The 19,807-nt window shown below is 42.1% G+C and overlaps 1 protein-coding gene across 1 annotated transcript in view; it reads left to right on the top strand.

Moving 5' to 3' along the window:
- GPC6 (glypican 6) overlaps positions 1–19,807 on the top strand; it is a 1,214,516-nt gene that overhangs the window by 1,124,705 nt on the left and 70,004 nt on the right. Inside the window, exon 7 of the mRNA XM_052650253.1 lies at positions 341–370. Within this exon, the coding sequence (XP_052506213.1) occupies positions 341–370 (30 nt within the window). The remainder of the gene's footprint in view (positions 1–340; positions 371–19,807) is intronic.

Genomic DNA, 19,807 nt, shown 5'->3' on the forward strand with positions numbered 1-19,807 from the left:
CTCCAGCTAATTTGTTAGAGCAAAAGTAATAATAAAGTAAATTGTGTGTCTTAGAGGAATACATTTTATTAAAGTAGGTTGAAAAAAAAAAAAAAACTGGACTTGGAAGTTAATTTAATCAATGGCAATGGGTTAGACCAATGGGTCTCCAGTAATTATTCAACATCATACCATGTGTGCAGGTTCTCAAATATTCTACTTGTCATTCTGAGGGAATTGGGAGCGGTGGTGGGTGGAATGCCAGTCTGCAAAGCTAAACGTTATACCTGTGCTGTACTGTTATGTATAGAATAATCTCTCTTTCTTTTTCCTTTGAATTTCTTTTCCTCTTGCTTCCCAGAGGATTGTGTGGAGGACAATGCAACATAGTGTAAGCTTTGGTCTTCTTCTTCTTCTCAACCCCATTTGTCTCTGTATGGTCATTCCAGGGAGCTTCTGAGAAATCCCACCTCCACTTCCTCTTTCCAAACTGTCCAGAGAGCGAACATTGAACACTGTATGTGACCAGTGGGTTTAGGAATGTCCTCTCGGCTTGGTATTTATGGTTAACGACATTTTTGGTATTCTTTCTCAATGGCAAGGTTTTCAGTCTCAGCTTTGTGGAAAACTAGCTCATTTGGTGGCTGATTTAAATTCTGTCCCTACATTCATAGTATGTGTAGCCTGCCTGAAAAACTCTCTCTTCCCTGATACAATATATTGGCTTTTTTCTTCTTGTGCTGAGAAAATAATTACCTCCCTAATAATAATAACAAACCAACATCAACTCTCATGCATAAGGAGCTAGTTTTTCCATTAGCTGGGAACATAGAGAATTTAGCAGGGTAAGGAATATTTGTGATACAGCTTGTTTATTTTTTTCTCCTACTCAAATTTACTGTTGTGTTTTAGTGCATTTAGAGATAGACCATTGGGTATTTATTGTGACAGAGCAATTTGTATTGGAGATGAGGACAGGCACGCCCAGGTTATCCTACCTGACTTTCCGTATTAATCATAATAATCAAATAGTTATGTGATCCAGTGGTTTTCATAATACCACTCCATGCTGGTCCTACCATTTCAGAAATACCTGAGCCCTCCTTAGCGTCATGGATCTGTACGAGAAGATGCCTCTCACCTGCTGAACTCATTTATTCATGCAGCACACCTATGTCGTGATGCTACACACCTGCCTGACCCTCAATTCAGGCAGTGGCAACACTATGTCTAAATTTCCTCCTTTCAAATTCATGTGTTTAAAAGAAAATGTCCTCTGAGTAGTATCCCTATTCATCATTCCAGGTCTTGGAGCCCAGGGCAGTTTGGATAAGGGCAAAAAGGTTAGAGGTAAATCCGAAAGTTTAAAGGTAAATCTGAAGAAAGGTACTCCTTCCAGGAGTACTCTGGAAGGGAAGATTTTGAGAAAGGAACAGGAAAGACAGATAGCTTAAAGTCTCCTGGTGCTAAACGGAAAGTGGGAGAAGAAAGCATCAGTGGTGGGACAAGTCAGGGTTCTATTACTTTGGTCCACTTGATAAAACTTACCTGGCTCCAGTTGACAGAGTGTGCCAACCAACCCTCAGCAGCATTCTCTTGGTATCTCCAGACTGTCTGGCAGTTGACCTAGTCCAACCTTCTTATCTGATGTTTATCATGACCCTAATGGTTTCCCCCAAGAAGAATGATGTCCTTAAACATATTGGAAAGAATGTAAATCATAATACCATCTCCACCCACTCCCCAACTGTGCTGGACTTCTCTGCTTGTCTCCTATAATCCTCTCTAGCTAGGCTCCCCAAAATCAGATGTCGGTTATTGGATATGTTTCTTCCAAAACCACAATGCAGTTCCTGAAATGTATGAGCCTGCCATGGGTGTTAATATTAATAGGTATAAATTTAAGTACTTAGCAAATATCACCAAGTCCTGGGAACCCGAACACTTTTCTTATGGTTTGGAAGCAAAATGGACAAAGCAATTCACATTCTGGCTGCCATTTCCTGCCTGATGGTTAATCCCAGTTTTGGAATAATATGCTGGTCATAAAAATGTTCTTCCATGCCTCTTTGGGACCATTTTGGTGTGATTGAGGAAGTCTTGGTTGTAAGGATGAGGGAAACTGTCTGTTGTTCATTTTAAATTGCCATGGCATTTCATTGTCACCTCAAAGGATTCTGCATCCGGCTAATCCACTCTTTTGCATTTCAAAAGGATGTCAGGCTGTGTTTAAGAAACTGCTTTATTATCTGGAGCCTCAGCCGCTGTCTTTAGGTGAAACTGATATTTTCCATCTTCCACCTCGGCAACGAGACACAGACACACGCAGAGACATACACACACACCCTCAGTCTTTGCTTGGCCCAAACAGGAGAAGCTAAAACCTCAGTAACAACAGTAAACCAGATTCTGCACTTTAATTAGTTTTTTAAAGATAAATGGGTCAAGGCCAGATTGGCTTTCAGTCTCTGCTGCAGCTGAATAAATTATGCCCCATTCACCCCAGCAAACAAACAGCTACTGCTCAACTCCGTTCAGACTGTGAACTGTTCAGTCCTGCCTGAACTTGCTGTATCTGTTGGCTGCAAACCCCCCACTGAGACACCCTAGTTTCCTTTTCAATGAACCCTTGGCAATCATAGCAGCAAAATACAGCGAGCTTTCAAAGCAGGGAGAAAATACAAAACATTAAAGCCAAGCCACCCAACTTTTTCGGTCTTCATTTCTGCCCTTCTCTGGGCAACAACAGCAGCATGTCGTGGTTGGGGAGGCCTCCCAACATAGTCTTTGTTCCATTTAGAGGCTTGTGGTTGATGAATCCCAAGTGGGGAATGTCATCAGACGCACATATAAAATGGTGGCTTATCTCTGGGATATTCAGCATCTTCCATGGGCTTGGAGGAAGCACACATCTAATTCAATGATATGCACTGTTGGAAACCTGGGTGGAATGCCTGCCCCGTCTGTGGAATTTTCAGCTCACACCCAATGGACAGTGGACTGTTTTTACATCCTTGGGAACCTCTTCTCTCAGGAATGTGGAAGAACAGAGAAAATAGGAGAATCAGAGACCTTTCTTTCAGCTCAGGCAAGGCTGTGTTTAATTGCATCAGGCTGTATGCCATGGGGAGAAATGTCCACTCCGCTGGCTACGTTAGTCCCTGAGAGATACCGAAGCCCATTCCGCTCCACTGCTTCAAGACACATACAGAGGCTCATGTGGATTCCAGCAATGAAGTCAGGCCACATGTTTTAAAGGGGGAAAACTTTTGCACAGTTTGCTTTAGGTACAAATGGTCTGAAATCACTTGGAGGGTAATTTTACCAACAAAACCACTTTCAATTCTGTCTTTAAACTCTCCTTTGTCCTCAGAAACATTTAAGCAAGAGCTTTGCTGACCTCTACGTCATAAAAATGAAATGTTACACTTTCAGACCCCAAATATGGCTATACAGATTCTATGTCTATTTTATGGTATGTTGATATGCTTGTTTTTCCCTTCAGACATGAAGTTTTCTTTCAGAATGCCTGACTTCAGCTAAACCCAAAATGATGCATTCTATGGGTATCAATCAATCAATCATGTATTTACTGAGATCTCCTCTGTGGAGTAGCACTTAGTAAAACTAACTAGCGTATACAGTCTCCATCATCACATGTTGTTAGTGCTAGCATCATCAAAAAGGCAGGAGTGACTATTTACAAAATAACATTGTTTATCAAACCAGTTAGACACACCAGGTTTCCTCCAGGGAAATGTATCTAATTCAGAGCATCATAAAACGTTAGCCTAGAGGAAGTAGGAATTTGATTTTGTAATCTGAGATAGACTACACCAATAAAGAATATGTGGAAGTCATGTTAACAAATATGGCTTCCCAGGTGGCTCAGTGGTAAAGGATCCAGCTGCCAAGGAGGAGACATGGCTTTGATCCCTGGGTCAGGAAGATCCCGTGGAGAAGGAAATGGCAAACCACTCCAGTGATCTTGCCTAGAGAATCGCAGGGACGGCAGAGCCTGGTGGGCTGCTGTCTATAGGGTTGCACAGAGTCGGACACAACTGAAGTGACTTAGCAGAAGGCAATGGCAACCCACTCTAGTACTCTTACCTGGAAAATCCCATGTATGAAGGACCCTGGTAGGCTGCAGTCCATGGAGTCTGCAGAGTCAGACACGACTGAGCAACTTCACTTTCATTTTTCACTTTCATGCATTGGAGAAGGAAATGGCAACCCACTCCAGTGTTCTTGCCTGGAGAATCCCAGGGACAGGGGAGCCTGGTGGGCTGCCGTCTATGGGGTTGTACAGAGTCGGACACGACTGAAGCGACTTAGCAGCAGCAGCATCTATGTAATAGGTGTTTTCAGTGACTTGATGATGAAAACCTGAACAGACAAGTCATACTAAACTGCCCAAACCATACCATGTAAAATATGTGTTCAGGAGCGGGATCAGTGGACATAGCTCTTTCATTAAATTATTGAGCAGCTTATGGAAAGGCTGCAGTCATTTTTCTCATAGCTGTCTGAGATATTTGCACCATGACTCCCAGATGTGATGTTCAGGCTTATGAGAGATAGAGCTGAAGAAATGGGATTTTTTCATAAATACCAGTTTTGATGTATTTGCTGTATAATCAATCAGCTTTTAACTGACTCTGGGGCCTATGGAATACATTTTAAAGCACTGGGAATTTGGCTATTCCCATAACATACTTGGACACTCTTTACTGCCAGCAGTAAAACTCAGGCATAAACATTGTAGAGAAAACCAGATGAAAAGAAACCTGTTTGAGTGAAAATTGACTTCTCTTCGTAAATGCTAAAGGTAGAAACATATCTGCAATACACAATAATTTTATTACTTAAGTTCATTCATGGTCATTATCGTCAAAGGCTCTGACTTCATGGGTATTTTCTTGCATCTGAAAGACTGACCAAGCTATCAGGAAAAAAAAAAAAAAAAAAGACAGGCTGACAATAAATGAATGAACCAGCAGCTATAGCAGCACCACTCATATTGCTGACTAGCAAATAATTTTTTGGAAGTTGGGTTTGTGTAATATCTTTAGAAGCTTTTCCAATACTGTATTGATCTGGATGGGCCAAGCCAGGTCCTGAAGCAATGACAAACAACCCCCAGAATGACTCACAAAAACACAAGTTTATTTCTTGTTGGTACCAAGTGCCCACAGTTGACTTGACTGTGGGTCAGCCACACGTGGTCGGCACTCTCACTCCAGGACACAGGGTGCCAGAGCAGCCGTTATCTGGAGCTTCTCCTGTTACCCCCCTAGCAGCCCACTTCAGTATCCTTGCCTGGAAAATCCCATGGACAGAGGAACCTGGCAGGCTACAGTTCATGGGATCACAAAGAGTTGGACGTGCCTGAGCGACTGAGCACATTGCCTGTTGCAGTGGCAGGGGAAAGAGAGAGCATGGCAAGGGGGCTGTCAACACAGCCTCCATGGAAGGGCCACAACACAGAGTTTCCTTCTGGTCACGTGACCAAAGCAGGTCACGTGACCGAGCCTGCTGTCCAGAAGGTGGGAACATTTGTCCCTCTGTGTCGCACACAGACTGAAAATGGACGCATTTGTAAACAGAAACGTTGTCAATCTCAAACACAGATGACCACGGCAAGATTTTTTTAAATAAAGTTATTGTTTTGAATTTAAACTAGAGCTAAAATTACCCAGTTGACCGCTCTTTTCAGCACCTTCCAGCCTTTCTAAGTCTCCTTGAGGCAGCTGCACAGAACCCAGGTTCTCCAAGGATCATGATTTAAAACTGCTAGAGGATCTAGTATCTCTTCTGCTTCTATCATTTTTTAAAATTTATTTTATTTTTTTGGCCACACCACAAGGTATATGGGATCTTAGTTCCACAACCAGGGATCAAACCGGCACCCCCTGCATTGAGAGCATGGAGTCTTAACCACTGGACCTCCCTGGAAATCCCAAGGCAAGATTTTTAAATTGATAAGAATCCATTCATTACTCTTTGCAACTCTGAGACAAATCTTACATGAAAAAAAGAGAAAAGCTCATCACTCATTCAACAACTGTTTATTGTATTGTAATACAAGCCGAGTATAAGTGACTAGAACATAATCAAAGAGCTCACAACACTTTGGGGGATGGCAGACAAACTTAGCTTTAACCTAAATCAGACTATGTACTGGTCAGGAGTGCATTTTAAAGTTTTAGAAATGGAGGAGAATTCTAAGTCCTTGTTACAAAGGGAGTGTCTACCTTGCCCTGGAAAGCTAGCTTCCCTTTCTAAGTCTGGTTGATTTTTAGCATTGGATGGCCGTTTCTCCTACCTGAACTTCAAATTCAACCATCATTCAACCAGACTGAGATGAATGGGAGTCCCACCCCAGTATCCAACCAAGTCAGTGTCTCAAACAAGGATGAAGAAGCTGGTGCCAATGAGTAGGAGAAACAGAATGAGCAAAGTCTTTTTTATTGCCGGCATTTAAATGTCTTTCAGATCCAGACTGTATATTTTTAAAATTAGCCTTGGATCCTGGATACTGTGAGTGCTGCTCTTGTCTGACTTGATGTCATGTTTGCTTAGACGAAGCAATTTTTCTGCTCTTCTCCTTTCTGGGTCAACCTAGTTGGAGCAAATCAAATTGTTCTCCCTTTTTCTCCCTTTCATACATCATCATTTAAGATCACCAAGAATTCAAGTTCCAGAACCTGCCCTTGTCTCCTTTTACAATAGCTGTTTATTTCTGAACAGCGTTCATGAAGAAGAACACTTCTCGCAGGTTAATCAGGCAAATTGCACAGGCTGACAGCCATGGTAAACTTGAAATGAAAATCTCAGGAATGTATGCAGGAATGTATGTGTCATTAGCTTCCGAGTGGAATTATTTGCAAAATCGTAGAGCTCTGATTTAGCTGGAAGAAAAATTACAATATAAATTCATAAATTATTTATGGGTAATGAAGCAGGAAAACAATGACTTTGTAAGTTTTATTCTAAGGGATTTGAACCTAAGATAACTCCCCAAAGCAGGCTGAATTCGTTTCAATGAAGAACACACATCTAGGCACTTGAAAAAGCTGAGCTTTTCCTTTGCTTGCTCTTTGCACCTCCTTGAGTGCTAGAGAAAAGGGGTAAATACAAAGCAGCTAGACCAGCTCTAGGAAGAAAACGGAATGGTAGTGAGCTGCCTTAATTGATCTCCTCGCATAAAATCCAAAAACCCAGGGGCTATCTTTAGTGTGAGACATGTCCTCGTGAAAATGTTTCCAGTTACTCAGAAAAATCAAATCTTCTTTATACAGCAGTCTTCAAGGAGCAAGAAATATTTCATTAGGATTTTAATAGTGAGGGCTCAAGTGAAAGAAACTCCATCTTGTCTTGTCAACCTTTATTCTCTCTTGAAAAATAAATAAAGTATGATATCTTTACAGTAGTTTCATTGAAAGAATTCTTTCTCTCTGACTTTGGAGAGTTAGAAATTAAATGAGTCCTTAGGAAGATTTTTCTAATTTAATTTTTTTTGGGACATAGTTTATTTAGAATGTTGTATCAGTTTCTACTGTACAGAAAAGTGCATCAGTTATACATACACGTATATAACTACTCTTTTAGATTCTTTTCCCATGTAGGTCACTACAGAGTATTGAGACTAGTTCCCTGTACTATACAGCAGTTCCTTATGAGTTAGCTATTTCATATATTGTAATGTCTATTCCCAGGTGGCTCAGGGGTGAAGAAGCCATCTGCAAATGTAGGAGATGCAGGTTCGACCACTGATCCAGGAAGATCCTCTGGAAGAGGAAGTGCCAACCCACTCCAGTATTCTTGCCTGGAAAATTCCATGGACAGAAGAGCCTGGCAGGCTATAGTCCATGGGGTTGCAAAAGAGTCAGACACAACTTAGGGACTAAACAACAACAACAATGTGTATATGTCAATCCCAATCTCCTAATTTATTCCCCCCCCCCCACTTTTTTGTGATATGCTTTGAAGACATTAATTTCCATAACTCTGATATGACAAGGATGGATTGTATGTGTGTGTTTATATTTTTAATTACAATATACTCCTTGTGTAAGTAAAAAACCCAGAGATTTGCTATAGTTATTTATCAAATTGTAGCTGAAGCATGATACTTTTATATAAACTTCTATGATTCATGACTAGTTTTTAAAATATTTATTTATTTTTAATTGAAGGATAATTGCTTTACAATATTGTGTTGGCTTCTGATGTCAACATGAATCAGCCATAGGTATACATGTGTCCCCTCCCTCTTGAACCTCCCCCCTACCTCCCACCCCTTCCCACCCGTCTAGATTGTTACAGAGCCCTGGTTTGGGTTCCCTGAGTCATACAGCAAATTCCCGTTGGTTATCTATTTTACATATGGTAGTGTATATGTTTCCATGCTACTCTCTCCATCCGTCCCACCCTCTCCTTCCACACTGCCTGTGTCCGTAAGTCTTTCCTCTATGTCTGCATCTCCATTACTGCCCTGCAAATATGTTCATCAGTACCATCTTTCTATTCATCAGTACCATCTTTCTAGATTCCATAGGTATGTGTTAGAAAGAAAGTGAAGTCGCTCAGTCGTGTCCGACTCTTGGCGACCCCATGGACTGTAGCCTACCAGGCTCCTCTGTCCGTGGTATTTTCCAGGCAATAGTACTGGAGTGGGGTGCCATTGCCTTCTCCAGGAGGTATGTGTTAATGTATGATATTTGCTTTCCTCTTTCTGAGTTACTTCACTCTGTATAATAGGCTGTGGGCTCATCCACTTCATTAGAACTGACTCAAATGCATTCCTTTTTAGGGCTGAGTAATGTTCCATTGTATATATGTACCACAGCTTCTTTACCCATTCATCTGTTGATGGACATCTGGATTGCTTGCATGTTCTAGCTGTTATAAATAGCACTGCAGTGAACACTGGGGTACATGTGTCTTTTCCAGTTTTGGTTTCCTCAGAGTATATGCCTAGGAGTAGGACTGCTGGGTCATATGGTAGTTTTATTCCTAGTTTTTTAAGGTGATTCATCACCACTTTATAAAATTCAGCGACACCCAGTGGTGAACCAGATGTGACCACCAATTCCCAGAGTTCCCTCATTCCCCCTCATCGTGTCCTTTCCTAAACTTAGCCTACCACAGAAAAGTGTCATAGCGCCCTGCCTCCTGGAGGAGTAGCAGGGAAAAGATGAGATAAGATGACCCTTGTCAGAATAGTCTTCAAATCTTACATATTTTGACTGATTTTTTTTTGGGGGGGAGGGGAGTTTTTTCCCACCAGTTGCTAGGAGAGCTATTTCACTGTGCATGAAAATTGACCTGTTTCTCCATGTTGCTCTATTTTTATCTCATATATTTTGAGTCTGTGCTTATAGTTACAGTTTTATCTTCTATGCACCTTGACCTTGTCATCATTATATAGGAATCCCTTGTCTCTGGTAGTAGTAGTTGCAGTTGTTTGCCTTGACTTCTATTTCTTTCTGATATCAATATGGTTACACCAGACTTTTACTAATATTTGACTGACATATCTCATTTCACATCTTCACTGCCAACCTTTCTGAAACTTTATGTTTTACTTATGCCTCTTGGCTTATATTTAAATCAAGACTGACAACATTTGTACTTTAATTGGTGCATTTAGTTCATTTAAATGTACTAGAAAAACTAAGATAGTTGAGTTTATTTTTTCCATCTCATTTCTTGGTTTCTATTTGTCTCATCTATTCCAGTCTTATTTTTGCTTCTTTCTTATAGATTGATTGAGAATTTTTTTCTCATTCCACTTTTTTTCTTCTGATGTTTAGAATCTAAATGCTTTATCTATTTTAGTCTTTTAATAGTTACTCTTGAAATGTTAGCACATGTCTAGATGTAACAAAATCTGAGTTTAATTAATCAATGAATATCTTTACCCTTCTCTGGAACAACACAAGGACCTCAAAACATCTCAGTTTTGATCATTTCCTCTCAAAGTATACGCTGTTATTATTGGGTTATTTAGTTCTGTCTTGTAATGTTTCTAATCTTATAGGATTTTAGATGATGGAATTTTGTATAGAACCACATCTTACTGCTTTCTTTGGTTATCATTCCTTCTTGCATCAAACTGTCCATCAGGAATCACTTTCCTAGGTCAGGAATACATACTATAAGATTTACTTTACTGAGGGTTTCATTTGAAAACATCTTTGTCTGCCCTCATTCCTGAGAGACATTTATGTTCCATACGTCATCCTTGATGGGACCCTCCGTTGCTCTGAGTACCCTGCTGCTTATATTTTACTGTTTCCTGGTTTCTATGACTGCTGTTGAGAGGCTACTCTCAGCCCTTCTCCTGTAAGTAGTCTGTATTATCTCTCGAGCTGCTTTTAAGTTCTTCTTTGTTGTTCTGTAACTTTATTGTGTTATGTCTAGACATAGATCCCCCCGTCTTAGGATTTGCTTGACTTTCTAAATCTCCTAAGATGTCTTTCATTATCTAGAAAACTCTAAGCCTCTATCTCTTCAACATTGTCTCAACCTGTTCCCTCTTTCTCTTCTCTTATTCTATAACCGATTAGACAAGTCAGATGTTCTCCCTGTCCTCCATGTCTCCTAACCTGTCTTTGTCTCTTTCTACATTCAGAATAATTTTTTTGTGTGCCACCTCTCAGGTTATTATCTCTTGCTTCTGTTGTAAATAATCTCCCATTTAAAAACATCCACTGAGTTTCAACTTTAATGATTATATTTTTCATTTGTAATATTTAGTTCTTTTTATATGCTTAGTCCAATGTTCAGTAGTTTCTTGCTCTTTATTCACTTTTTTAAACCCTACCTTTTTATCTTTGAACATACTAATTCTACACTTCGCATCTGATACTTCAGATATCTGAAGTGTTTGCTTGTCTCATCTGGTATTTCAGCTGGCTTTTGCACATGGTGCTTTGTTTCCTTATATATCTTATATTCTATTTTATTGAAAGTCTTTGTGGCTTGTGGTGAAGGGTATTTCTATTTCTCTCTCCTACTAAGGATTTAACCCCTTGAAATAATAGCTTTTTGTGATATAGACTGACGGCCTCAGGGAAGCCCTACACTTTAATATTTCTGCCCCTTGCCACTCCCGGCAAATCTCTTAAAACCAAAGCTTCAGGTCATCTGGGTCTGGAAGATGTTTTTTAGGGCAAAAGCCAACCTTAACACTGATGTTTTGTTTTTCTGGGGTTCCTATTTTCACTTAGTTTCCAGCGGCACTGGTCCACCCCATGGCAGTTCTGCTGTGGACTGCAGAACCAGGGTGCGTTAAGCTCTTTAGATGAGAGGTTCTTCTACAGAAACTCTGAATTCTACCCAGGTCCACATTCTGCACCTTGTGGGCCAGTGCTAATGCCTATGAAGTGCTTAATGGACACCTGCTGGACAGGCTTGCCTGGGATGTAACAGTGTTTCATTCGTTCTAGAAGGAAATGGCAACCCACTCCAGTACTCTTGCCTAGAAAATCCCACGGATGGAGGAGCCTGGTGTCCATGGGTTCGCAAAGAGTCAGACAAGACTGAGCAACTTCACTTTCACTTTCACTTCATAGCCTCAGCCCAACAGGGGGCGGACATAGGCAGAGCAAGGAAGGAGTGTTCGGTGTCACAAAACCTGCATCCACGTCATGCAGATGAGGACGGCTGACTGAGAATGAAGCCAGCCGCACATGGTTTAGTGATAGATGGATTCCTTCACTCCTTTTGTCCCTCCCAATCGCTCTCGGAGGCACTCCCCACTCCACTAGGCACAACCGTGTTTCTTTCCACATGGTATAACACAGATGCCGAAGCCAGGAGGCACCCAAACAGAGCTCAGATTTCTGTGTGAGCCTGAGCCAATCACCTGACCTTGTGCCATTTTCTGATTTGTCAAATGGAACAGGAATAAAAAAAAAAAAAACAGTACCTATGTTATTCTGTTTAAGTGTTGATGATAGCTAACGGGCATAAATCTGGCTCAGGCATGGTCTGCAACTAAGATTAGTTATCAATAGTATTATTGCTAATAAGAGTGCTATCAATGGGTTAGGTGTGACTGTTATCATTAATCAAATAAGAAAAATATCAAATTTCAAAGATTTCCATTTTTCACTGAGATTTGGTCTTTAACACAACCCTTTGCCCCAGCCTTTGGTCTTTGCAGAAAGTGGCTAGTTCTGCTTCGAGCCTCAGTGTTGGAGATGATGGCTAGGAAAAGTTTTGTTGGGAGCTGTTAGGAAGAATCACAAAGGAAATGCTAACACCGGCATCTGCATGCTAGTCAGATAAGCGAGTGCAGGGAGTGTCTCTAAGACACGTAGCAAGATGGCCATGAAAACTCCAAGGGTGTACACTGGTGAAGCTGAAAAGAGATTCGAGTCTATAAAAGTGTTTCGGAAGCAGGCGACTAAGTAATAGATGAAAATAACCAAGAGGATGACAGAGTGGGGGGCGGAAGGATGCGCCCAGGCGCAGATGACTCATTTCTGAGAGCAGGGTATGTCACCACCCAAGACTGCCACCAAAGGGCTTTAAAAAAAAAAACACTCAGTCTAGGGAAGGTAGAAATCTTGGCAGAGAACATGAAAAACCCAAATTAGGTGGCTGAATCGGATGCGAAGGTGAATAGCATCTGAAATAGCCTTTTTAAAATTTTTTATTCACTTGAAGGTGATCATAGGGACAAGTCATCGACAGTAATTGATGTGTAAAATGGTCATCGCTTGGAGAGTAGATTTGACTATGGGGAATGACAAGAAGTAGACCAAGGATCTGGCAGCTGTGTTTTTTCTTCCCCCATCCTGACCTCGCTCCTTTTAAAAATAAAAGGAGAAACAGAAGCATCAAGTTGTGAAGGTTTGCCAGTGATTGAGGTGCCAGAGCAGGATCCCAGGTTTCTTATTTTTATCCCCATTTATACCCACCCAATTGCCCTACCTACCTGGCTTTCAAAATATAACATGGTTTCCGATTGAAGCAGGAACCCCTTAACAGTCTCTTCTGGTTCAATAAATAAGAAGAGTGCTCCACATTTATGGAGCGCTTAGAATAATAGATAAAGGGTTTTCACAGATCGCATCTCATTTGTAATGCTTGAAACAACTGGAAACGGTTATTTGATGTTTTCCTTGAAGAGACTACCAGGGCTGGTTTTCTGTTTCCCAGGGGCCTAATGCTACAATCCTCTTGGTATCTGTGATGTTTCTGCTGCCATCAAAGGTCAAACAAGAGGTGAACAGACATTTTAGTGGGTTGATTGCTATTTTGTCTCTTGTCTGTTGCCTACGATACTTTCTTAAGATCCTATGTTTGGGGGTGATTAAGAAGAATGGGTGAAGGGAGGGAGGGAGGTAGAGAAGGAAGGAAAGGAAGGAATTTTCCTGCCTGACACACAGAGCTATTTCAGGTGCCTCAAGCAACTTTGTAGAATTCCATGATGAAACCTGGAGACTCAGTCAAGCAAGATGAAGAAAGGATGTTAGTGGGAGAATGGGGCAGAGGGTCATACGATCTGGACCGTGACTGTGGTGAGAGTTTCCAGAACATTCAATCAATTGCCCTCCCAAGTTTACTTTTCACTCCATTGCTGGTATTTTCTCAACAGCTCTCAATCGTGGGAATTTGGGATTCAGGGTCATCATTTTGTAAGCTCTTCCTATATAATAACAGCATTGTCAAGTAAATTATTTTTGGTTGAATTGATTATTAGGAGTAATAGCTATGGCTCTATTAATTTAAAATGATAAGAGGCTTTCATCATGTTATTTAAAATGCTTGTGGGAGTTGCATGAAGTCCCTCCAGGATTACTGACTTTGGGTTTAAAATCCTTATTACAGACTTTTGTCTTCTGTGTCCAAATCGTTGCATTCTCTTGAATTGTGGTCAGCAATTTCTCAGCCCTTTTGAGTCACCATGACGCAAACAGGACTGTGATCTATCCAGAAACACCAAAGCCATGTTTGGCTTTGGACTGGCTCACGCCAAGTCTAAAAACAAGACTGTTTGTTCAGGTAAGTAGAACAAGATGCAAATGGAGCCCAAGGCCTTGATCCTTTTAAAAATGCTGGCTAAGGCCTCCTTCCTCACCATGAACTTTCCCACCATCCTCTCAAGAGTGTCACAAGAGGGTGGAGTGAGACAGCTTGGAGCCTAAGGCCAGATTCACCATCACTGCCAGGGAAAACTAATGTGAAATGCTTGCTCTGCGTTCAAGGGTCCTTTGAGTTGGAAGGACGTTAAAGCCCATCTAGTCCAATACCCTCATTTTACCAGTGGGGATGCCAGAATCCAGAGAGATGACGCAACTGATGCCGAAATCACACCAGCTTAGCACTAAGCTACTTCTTTGCTTCTCAACGTTAGTTCCAGTAGTACATCCAGAAATGCACTTTTTAAAATAATGTCACCCTGGTTGTTGTCAGCCTGTTTTTTTTTTTTTTTTTTTAATTTTAAAATCTTTAATTCTTACATGTGTTCCCAAACATGAACCCCCCTCCCACCTCCCTTCCCATAACATCTCTGTGGGTCATTTGCCATATTATTCCACTAAGATCAGGAATTTTTTGCATTGAAATGTGTGTGTGTGTGTGTGTGTGTGTGTGTGTGTGTATAAAATAGAGTAGAAAAGCCCACAAAATTATAATCACAAAGAAAAATAAAATTGAATTTGTTGAATCCGCTGCCACAAGGAAGGTAGTTTTTTCTCTTAATAGATTTTCAGACAAGTTTTCACTTCACAGTAAAAGTAGGCAGAAAGTATATAAATTCCCTTATACTCTGTACTTCACATATACACAGTCTCCCTCACTGTCAGCATCCTTCTCTAGCTGGTACGCTTGTTTTTTTAATCTTGTTTTTTTTACTTCAGGTTGTACCCTTTGACCAACATCTTCCCAGTTTCCCCAGGTCCTGCTAACCACCATTCTACCCTCTATTTCTACAAATTTGAATGCTTTCAATTCTATATTTAAGTCTATATGTATATATATCCCACCGTGTATGTGTGTGTACTCAGTTGCTCAGTCGTGTCCAGCTCTTTGCGACCCCATGGACTGTGGCCTGCCAGGCTCCTCTGTCCTTGGGATTTCCCAGGCAAGAATATCATACAGTATGATGATGCTTTCTCTGTCTGACTGATCTCACTGAGCATAATGACCTCAAATGCCTCAATATCCATCTACATTGCGGCAAATAATGGCTGAAAAATACTCTAATCAGGTGTTTGTTTGGAAACATTGGGTTTCTTTTCCAAAAAATTTCATTTGGGCTTTTCATAAGATGTTATAGAAAAACCCGAATGAAATTTTTTGGCTAACCCAATGTATATCAGCTCTTATACATATATACTGTGTCTTCTTTATCCATTCATCCATTGATACTTAGGTTGTTTACATAGCTTGGTTATTGTGAATAATGCTGTAATAAGCAAGGAAGTACAGATATCTTTTTGAAATCCCCTTTTCATTTTCTTTGGATATATACCCAGAAGTGAAATTGCTGGATCATATGGTAGTTCAGTTTTTAGTTTTTTGAGGAACCTCCATACCATTTTCCATAGGGACTGCACCAATTTACATTCCCACCAACAGCTCACAAGGGCTCTCTTTTCGCCACACCCTTACCCTTCTTACCTCTGGTCTCCTTGACAATAGCCATTCAGCCGGCATGAGGTGATCAGTGTTACAGTTGTCATAATCGATGAAACTACTCTGACTATCCTTGTCATCCAAGCTGATCTTAAATCAGCTGGCAGGAGGCAAGCTATCTTAAAAGCTGCCATTTTCTAGTGAAACACAGATGTAAGTCCTTCCAGCTTTCTTCTTTCCGTTCAAAGGGTGGGGAGAGAAGAACAGAGCTGATGGATAAAAATAAACGAGAGACCCTGTGATGCTCTCCAAATGGCCAGAACTAGGCTCCTGTGAGTCAAGACAATGAAGTCAGAGGAGCTTCTCCCCTCCTCTAAGACCATCTAGAAATGTGTGGGAAAAGGAGGGGCCACTTTCAGCTCCAACTCCTATTTCATCGGCAGTAACTTTCTCAGGGACTTTCTCATCAAAATCACATTTGCGATTCAGCTTCTACCCACATCAGAACAAGACAGCAAAGGTTCTCAGCGTATCTTCAGGCTCACGTATGCCCTGGCGTGGACAGAACGGTGTGTGGTTTCTCACGTGCAGGATTTCAAGCATAATTTTAAAGAGTAGGGCCCACTGCCTTCTGCTGGAGCCGGCTGTTTATGTAGCTGTAAGACTGTTTTACTAGCTGTGTTTGCGGAGGTGCCTTTTCCTTCTGTGTCAGCAAAATCGCTGGGCCGATGGGGCTGGGGACTGTTGGGATCTCACGGAGATGATTAATTGCCGAGCATCTCAGATGTTTTACTCTTCCCGGCGCTGGGGGCCCCTTTCATCTCTTCTTCGCGGGGATACACTCTCCTCTCCTTCTCTCCCACTCCGTCCCCTGCATTCACACTCCCCACCCCCCACCACTGCTCCCTCCCTGCTGCAGTTCTCGCCCAGAATTCTAGGCCACAACACAAGGGGCAAAAAAAAAAAAAAAAAGGTGTTTTCATATCCTGGTTAATTTACTGCAGTCAGAGCCAAAACAAAAACACAACATTCTGAAAATGCCAAGCTCTGGGGAGAAAGGTCTCCTCGCTAAACTGATGCTGCCCTATGACCCCGGGACCCTTTTTCAAGATTCTCACTGATGCCCTAACACAGGGTGATCACATGGACTGAAAATACAGATTCAAAAGCCATTGGGTCATTTTCTTGGGGAGGGGAGGGGGGGGTATTTGTTTTTTTTTCACTTGATTAACAGAATGTGTGATACCAAGTAAGCTGTGAGTGATCACCGAACTGCTTTTTATGAGATTGAGTCTAAGTGCAATTCATTTCACATATGTCTTCCTTTCCTTCATTAGCTCCAGTGCCTCCTCTTTGTAGGGCAGAGTTGAGCTGAGAGGCTTCCTAACTGTGAGAAGTAGGGCCGCACTGTGCCCCTGGAGACTTTAAAACTGAGTTCTCCATCTGAGCGTACTGTACACCCCCTCCCTGATTTTGTTGGGAGAGAGAAGAACAGAGGGTTATCTTTCATGCTTCCTGCAGATAAACTACAAAGCCAGCAGAGAAAGGTCTGTCACTAGTATCTCAAAGGTTCTCTCTGCCCACTAGACCGGCAGTTCTGAAGATCTGGGACCTGATTGCCCCCATGAGAAGATAGATTCCTGAAGACCAGCCCAGCAAAGGGGGATGGTCTGGGACAGAGGGGGCTGCTGACCTGGAAATCGGGAGCCCTGGTTATGGCCCCTCCTCTGCATTGCCTCAGTGTGTGACCCTGCACAGCCCAGTTGCCCTCACCTGTAAAATGAAGGATGGTCAGGACAGTCCTCCAGAACACGGTGACCTTGAGCTTATGTGTCAGTGTGGAACGGGGGACCCCACTGAGCATCCACCAGTGGATTCTAGATCATGCTTTGGAGCTTCTGAGAAAGAACTCTGTAGGGCTGAAAAAAACAGAGCCCTCAGAGGAGTTTTTTCCCTTCCTTTCTTTTTTCAGAACATCCAGCCAATGTCCTTTAGAGCTTGGCTCCTATTTCTTTGTGGTCCAAGAGGGAGTCCAGGAGGAACAGAGTAAAGAAACTAAATTAAATGTCCATAAGAATGTCCCCAAAGAATAGAGGCATGGGGAAAGTCGCAATTGAATTTAAGCCTCTGAAAACATATGACAAAATGCTGAGCTCTCCCTGCACGTTCATGGTTATAAATTTTCACATGAGCTCACGGTGTTCCCAGGACTCCCAGGCCCTGGCCTCTCACATCCTCTGCCTAAAAGGATGAGGCTCCAGGAGTGAGTCTGCACCTCGTGTTACCCTCTGCAGCTGCCCTCTGCTTGCTCTGGGAGATGTTTGATTCCTCCCCTCGACCTTTCACTTTCTCTTTGAGGGGCGATGTCCCAAATTACACAGCCAAGGTCTTCACCATAGGATCTGCAGAGGGTGAGAAAATAGATCCAATCTTGAATAACTGTGGTTGAACAATTGTGTAAATATTGTTGAAATCCATGCTTTTTCCAGATGAAAATAGCATTCCACTCACAAGGTGGATTAGACGCATTCAGGAGACCCAGAAACTCATGGGTTGTCCCATGACTTCTCAAAAGCTGTTTCGTTTTTTGTTTTTTTCCAGCTCCTTCTTCTCTTACCTTGATCCTATTCAGGACAGAAATCCCTGGGTTAGAAATTTTGCCCATTCCCATAAATATGGCTTTTTGAACCTCCCAAGAAACAGAAAGGAAGTCAAATGTAATTACTCAGCCTCTAAGATTTAATCATGTGGTGATTCATCAAAGGTTCTGAAGATGCTGCACATTTCTGAAGTGAAATGTGCCTTCTGAGAGGCTCCTTTGCCGTGTTGCTTTCATGAAGAAAGAAAGAGCCATGAGAAGGAATTTCACACCAGGACTAAGGCTTGTGCTATGACACCTATTTATCTGTGTTCCCTTGAACCATGTTGATACCATTGTGTTTGAATAAGTCAGTCTCATCTCTCCTCTCTCCTCCTCCTTCATCTTTGCTGTTATCCTGGAAACTATACATCCTCTGCCTGTGTTTTCCAACCTCGTAACAATTTGAAGATCATTTTCAAATATTATCAGGCAGGCAAAATTTTTACCTCACAGAAAACCCATGCCTGACCACCTACGATGTGACCTTGTGTTAAGTCACTCCAGTCATGTCCGACTCTCTGCAACCCCATGGACTGTAACCCGCCAGGTTCCTCTGTCCATGGGATTCTCCAGGCAAGAAAACTGGAGTGGGTTTCTATGCCCTCCTTCAGGGGATCTTTCCGACCCAGGGACTGAACCTGTGTCTCTTATGTCTCCTGCTTTGGCGGGCAGATTCTTTACCAGTGGTGCCACTTGGGAAACCCACCATGTGACCTTGGGCAAGTCAGTTCATTCCACTGAGCCTCTAGTCCAGCAACTCTCAGGCTTGACTCTGTGTCAAAACTGGGGGACCTGACTAAACACTGGAGTCTGTCTGCAGAGGAGCTGATGCATCTGTTCTGGGGCTGGTCCGGGTCTCCATACTTGGAACTCTCTCCAGGGTTTTTCAATGTGCAGCCAGGGATGCCAACCACTTCTCTAGGTCCTTGTTCTTCAACTGAGGATCTTAGGTCAGCAACATCAGTATCCCCTGGATGTCTGTAAGAAATGAAGATCCTCAGCTCTGCCTCCAAGACCTACTGCCTCAGAATCTGCATTTCAGCAAGACCCCAGGTGACCCCTGGGTCCATTATAGTCAGAGAAGTACAGCTGTAATCCCTTGTCTGTTAACAGGGGATAATAATATTCATGACGTGGTGCATGCTTTTCCCCATGTAACCTCAAAAAAATAGAGGAGAAACTGCAGATATAGGCTCTTAAGCCTGCTTCACAGAGCTGTGTGACCTGATGGGTTTTGTTGTGTGTGTGGTGGGGTGGGGGGGCAGGGATGTTCCTTTCTGTGGTTTTCTTAAGACCTCTTAAGAGGCTGATGGTTAACATTTAAATGACCATGTAGAATGGTCCTATGAGTTTAATATGTCCCTTTGATCTGAGAAACTAGACTTCCTCCCCCCAAAATAAAATTTACCTCCTTTTTCTATCACATTTTAGTTTGACTTGGGGGCTATAAATCAACTCGAGTTGGCAGATGGACTTGAGGAACAATGCAGAAAGGTTTTTAGTAAAGGATAGTGATTAGTAAAATAGAGGAACCAGGCTGGACAAATGGAGCTCAAGCTGGTCAGACATGTTTGTTTACAAGGGATCAGC

Source organism: Budorcas taxicolor, chromosome 12 (assembly GCF_023091745.1).
Source record: "Budorcas taxicolor isolate Tak-1 chromosome 12, Takin1.1, whole genome shotgun sequence".
Lineage (NCBI taxonomy): Eukaryota > Metazoa > Chordata > Mammalia > Artiodactyla > Bovidae > Budorcas > Budorcas taxicolor.